Source organism: Otolemur garnettii, unplaced genomic scaffold (assembly GCF_000181295.1).
Source record: "Otolemur garnettii isolate 467f Iridium unplaced genomic scaffold, OtoGar3 scaffold00091, whole genome shotgun sequence".
Taxonomy (NCBI): Eukaryota; Metazoa; Chordata; class Mammalia; order Primates; family Galagidae; genus Otolemur; species Otolemur garnettii.
In genome coordinates this window covers 2,342,807-2,348,471 of record NW_003852486.1, presented here as the reverse complement: position 1 = coordinate 2,348,471, position 5,665 = coordinate 2,342,807, and the positions used below count along the sequence as shown (strand labels likewise).

General features: G+C 40.3%; 1 protein-coding gene across 1 annotated transcript in view; it reads right to left on the bottom strand.

Annotated features, from left to right (window-relative positions):
- The window catches only part of LOC100964582 (T-cell surface glycoprotein CD1b-like), a 3,674-nt gene extending 2,505 nt beyond the window's left edge, over positions 1-1,169 (bottom strand). Inside the window, exons 1-2 of the mRNA XM_003795228.2 lie at positions 1,109-1,169; positions 570-836 (exon numbers count right to left, since the gene is read on the bottom strand). Of these exons, the coding sequence (XP_003795276.1) occupies positions 570-836; positions 1,109-1,169 (328 nt within the window). The remainder of the gene's footprint in view (positions 1-569; positions 837-1,108) is intronic.
- Positions 1,170-5,665: the final 4,496 nt, after the last annotated feature.

The following is a 5,665-nucleotide window of genomic DNA, read 5'->3' as shown; positions in this document are numbered from 1 at the left end:
AAAAAAAAAAAAAGAAAAAGTATGAGAAGAGGACCTAGGATGTTAGATTTTGGTTGACATGAAGTTCTTAGATGTGAAATGATGAGCCAATCCCTAACTATAGCTTTTAGAACTTTCTAGAAAAAATAACTTTGGGAAGGTGTGAGGGGTATAGTAGAAGTGGGGGGGGGTGGAGGCAGAGCATGATGCAGCCCAGACCATAGCACTTCAGCGTGAGACACAGGACCACAGTGAGAGCAGTGCAAGGAGGAGATGGCTGAAGAGGCGGATCAGAGGAGGGAGCCACAGTGCAGGTCACTCAGAACAGGTAGGGAATAAAGGCCCTTGAGGAGCCAGGTCCACAAGGACAAAGCAGGGGTTGATAACATGGAGCCTTGATCTCTCAGAGGGGCCAGAATCTGCAATATGGTGTGAGGTGCAGAGTCAGAAGGAGGGATGGCTCTAGATGAGCGTGTGCATACAGTTGGGGAGAGCAGAAAGAGGGAGGAGGATCAGAGGCATTAGTAATTTGCATAAAGAGAGAGAAGAAAGCCCTTCAGAGTCTTTTCAATTTAGCGTTTTGAACTCACATTCCAACTGGAATTCATTGATACGCGCCTGTATTTCTTGAATAAATCCAAATAAGTAGACTCGGAATAGTTCCTCCACTTCAGTAACCTCCTCGTCACTGAGGTTGCCCTTGGACCAGGGCTTCAGGAATATGGCAGTGCCCGAGTCACTGTCCCAGCCGTGAATCTGCAAATCATCCAACCAGCCTGAACCTTCATTTTTTGCCCATGTGCTGTTGACAAAGGATGAGATCTGGATGACATGGTAAGAGCTTGGTCCCTGGAAGCCTGTGAAGAGAAGGGGACAAGCAGGAGGGAGTGAGACGGAATGGAAATGGAAAAGATCCAGATGACAGGAACCTGGATGCTGAAGAACACATAAAGGTTGACACATGTGACTGCCCAGAACTTCAGGCTCCATCTCCAAGACCCAGAGAGGCAGAAGCAGGCTGGAGACCACAGGGCTCAGACCTCTCTTTTCTTAGTGAACCTGGGTACTGCAGCTTTCCTTTATCCAATACTCCCGTAATCTTGCTGGGAGCTGCCAGAGTGACTCTTACCATCCTCACTGTCAGCACCTGGGAGGAGAATAGTTAACAATTGAAATGGAAGAAGCAGCATTTCACAGGGAGATGGAACTTTTCACTTGCAGAGCTGATGTTTGATGTCTGATTTCAGCAAACCTTCTTCTCAGTAGCTATAGTGACTTCCTCTCTTTTCCAACTGACAATTATCTTCCGCCTCCAAATTGTGCTTTAGTGAAAAAAAAGTGCCTCCCACATCCTGGAGCTTTATAGCCTGCCTCTCGTCACCCCACCCCTTTCTCTTTCCTCCCTGACTTTCAGCTGTTCTGTGTCCTCAGCTTCCTTTAGATTACCATGAAAAGCCCCTATGTGATTCTGAAAGGTCATTTCACCTTCCTCCCCTTTATTCCCACGTGTGTAGGTTAAGAGGGTGATGTAAAACAATTGCTTATCTCCCAGTCTGCTCTAACTTAGATGGAGCCTTTGGTTTATCCACCTGACTCAGCCTTTCTCCCTCCCTGCTGCCCTCTCTTCTTAGTCCCTCTGTCCCTGCTTCCTAAGATTCTCAATGTCTCCTCTTTCTAATATCGCCCCTCCTTGTCTGATATTCCTTACCCTCCTTTATAGTGTGTGTGTTGATGATATTCACTTAGCTGAATGAAGAGCCTTTATGATGCCATGTGTGCTGTACACCCAAATCCCAGAATCAAATGTCATAGATACCATCATTCATAATCCAGGCAATATTATTTTATACCTTAGCTAATGTTGAGGGGAAAATAGCACTTAGTACCAGTATATGGCCTCTACAGTAACTCTTGGCCTTTGATGTTTTTTTGATTTTTAATTTTAATTTTAATTTTAATTTTTTTGAGACAGAGCCTCAAGCTGTCACCCTGGGTAGAGTGCCGTGGCATCAGAGCTCACAGCAACCTCCAACTTCTGGGCCCAAGCGAGTCTCCTGCCTCAGCCTCCCATGTAGCTGGGACCACAGGCGTCCACCACAACTCCCAGCTATTTTTTGGTTGCAGCTGTCATTGTTGTTTGGTGGGCCTGGCTGGATTTGAACCTGCTCCCTTAGGTGTATGTGGCTGGTGCCTTAGCCACTTGAGCCACAGGCGCCAAGCCTGGTGTTTTTTTAAACAAGCGTCCAGGAGACAAGCAGAACTCTGGAGGTTGTGCTCTGTGCACCTCTCACCTATGTCAAAGGTGCCTCTTTCAACAAGATTCTATAAGCAGTAGAGCCATATTTTCCTTTTCTACTATCTCAAAACTCTGCCTACATTTATGCCTTTCTATCAACACATAAGGCATTAATATGGAGCCTAGAAGGGATCATCTCCTATCTCCTCTTTCTATGCCTTTTGCAATATTTTTTTAATTTAATTTTTTTTTTTTTTTTGAGACAGAGTCTCACTATGCTGCCTTCGGTGGAATGCCGTGGTGTCACAGCTCACAGCAACCTCAAACTCTCGGGCTTAAGTGATTCTCTTGCCTTAGCCTCCCAGGTAGCTGATACTACGTGTGCCTGCCTCAATGCCTGGCTATTTTTTTAATTGTAGTTGTCGTTGTTTTTAGCAGGCCTGGGCCAGGTTCGAACCTGCCAGCCCCAGTGTATGTGGCCGGCGCCCTAACCACGGAGCATGGACACTGAGCCAGCATTTTACAAATTTTGAAAATGTGTTTAGAATCCACTGACTGAAAAATTCACACTTTAACTAATAGGTTGGTTTAAGTATGATGTTTTATTGCCATCATAAGATGAAATTTCTTGAGGAAGAAAAAGGTTCATAGAGCAAGAGCAAGTCATAGTTATAGGCAAGATATGTTTGCCAGAAAGGAAGAACAAAAGATATCATGACAAAACATATCATAACAAAAAGACCTAAGTATGATTTTTGAGTTTTCTCCAATTGGGAAAAAATTATAAATTTGTATAAATCTACATATCATGCATAAATATGGTGGGAAATGATTCCAGATGGAAGGAGGTGTCACTACCTCATTCTATTATGTAGGGGAAAATGAAAATAAGGAACTGGCATTTGTTATTCTCAGAAATGACTGGTTCACAGTATTAATAAGAGTAGCCTCTAAAGTTGCAACTGATACGAACCAAATGTCAAGTATTCTTCACTTTCAAAAATAATCCAGTGGGTTAGCAGGGCACAAATTACTATCACTAAATTCTTCAATATGTGATAGAATCTAATCCTCTTTTTGGGATCAGTCATAGAGAATAACAGAGACTCAACATTAGTTGTCATTGACATGAACATTCCTTTTTCTTCATAAGCCTTTTATTTTGAGTAGAACATGCAATGCAGAATTCAGGGAAAACTGGTAGACAACCTGGATTATTTTCTATTAAAATGCAAGAGGAAGATCTCCAAAGTTGAATTGTGAACTAAATATCAAATGTTACTCACTTTAAAAGATAACCCCAAAGAGTTAGTAGGGCACAAAAGACTATCACAACACTTGCCCCATACTCACTAAATTTTTGAAGAAGGGAACCCTAAAATATGACAACAGAAATTCAGATAAAATTATGTCATCATGTTAGAATCTGAGTTGGGCCTAAAAGAAGGAAGATAGAGGGAGAGATCTTGCTTTCAATTACAACAGGAGTTCAGTACGGCTGTGCCATATATGTGCAGATTGTCAACACAGATGACAAACAGAGAGTCTCTTTAGAAGACAAAGATATTTATTTGGGAATAGAGCACAGCAATGGATATACAGGTGTTGTAGTAAAATGTATGTGCATATTTAGGGAGGTATAGAAAGACAAATTATTAGTTTATTTATTTATATTGCTTGGAAGTTCATTGAGGGTACAAAGAATTAGGTTATACTGATTGCATTTGTTAGGTAAAGTCCCTCTTACAATTGTGTTCTGCCCCCAAGAGCTGTGCCATACACCATGACCCTTGAACCCCCTCCCTCCTCTTCTCCCCCTGCTCCCTCATTCCCCTACCCCCCACCATGTATTAGGTTATCTACTGCCTTCATATTAGAATCGAGTACATTAGATTCTTGCTTCTCCATTCTTGTGGTGCTTTACTAAGAAGAATGCCTTCTATCTCAATCCAGGTTAATACAATAGATGTAGTCTCCATCTCTTTTAATGGATTCTATGTATATACAATAGTATTCTATGATATATGTATACCACAGCTTGTTAATTCATTCCTGAGTTGGTGGGCATTTCGATTATTTCCACATCTTGGTGATTGTAAATTGAGCTGTGATAAACAGTCTAGTGCAAATGTCCTTGTGATAAAATGAACTTTTTCCTTCTGGGTAGATGCTGAGTAATGAGATTGCAAGATCAAATGAGAGGTCTAATATGAGTTCTTTGAAGATTCTCCATACTTCCTTCCAAAAAGGTTGTATTAGTTTGCAGTCTCACCAGCTGTGTAAAAGTGTTTCCTTTTCTCCACATCCAAGCCAGCACCTGCAGCTTTGAGACCTTGTGATGTGGGCCATTCTCACTGTGGTTAGGTGATATCTCAGGGTGGTTTTTCATGTTTGTTAGCCATTCATCTGTCTTCTTTAGAGAAAATTCTATTCATGTTTCTTGCCCAGTGATGGATGGGATTGTTAGCTTTTTTTGTTAATTAATTTTAGTTCTTTATAGATTCTGGTTATCAAGCCTTTGTCAGATTTGTAACATACAAATATCTTTTCCCATTATGAAGGTTTTCGATTTGCTTTGGTTATTGTCTCCTTAGCTGTACAGAAACTGTTCAGTTTAATTAAGTCCCGTTTATTTATTTTTGTTGTTGCTGGAGTTTCCATGAAAGACTTCCTCAAAAAACCTTTCCCCAGGTCAACATCTTCAAGAGTTTTTCCCACATTTTTGTTGTTTCATGCCTTCATTTTCAATCTTTTATCCATCTTGAATCAATTTTTGTAAGTGGTAAAAGGTGTAGGTCCAGTTTCAGTCTTTTACATGTGATTATCCAGTTCTCCAACCACAGTTTATTGAGTAGGGATTCTTTTCTCCAGTGTATGCTTTTGTTTGGTTTGTCAAAGATCAGGTGGTAAGATTCTAGTTTAATCTTATGGTTTTCTAGTTGATTGCAAATGTCTATGTCTCTATTTTTGTGGCAATTTCATGCTGTTTTGATCACTATGGACTTGTAATGCAGCCTAAAGCCCAGATAGGGTGATGTCCCCAGCTTTATTTTTATTACTAAGAATTGTCTATATGGCAATTGGCTAGATGAGTTTTTTTCTGGTGCCATACAAAATGAAGAACTGTTTTTTTCCAAGTCTTCAAAATATGATGATGGCATTTCTGTGGAGATTGCACTGAATTTATAGATTGTGCTGGGGTATAGACATTTTAATAATGTCTCTTGTAATGTAAGAAGTATTTAAATATTAAATTACTAGAAATAGACATTTTAATAATGTCTATTATTAAATTATTATTTATTTTTTCTTTTTTTTATTAAACGGTAACTATGTACATTAATGCACTTCTGGGGTACAGTGTGGGGTTTTCACATGCAATCTGAAATACTTCCATCAACTGGTCAACACAGCCTTCATGTCATTTTCTCAGTTATTGCTTTAAAACAT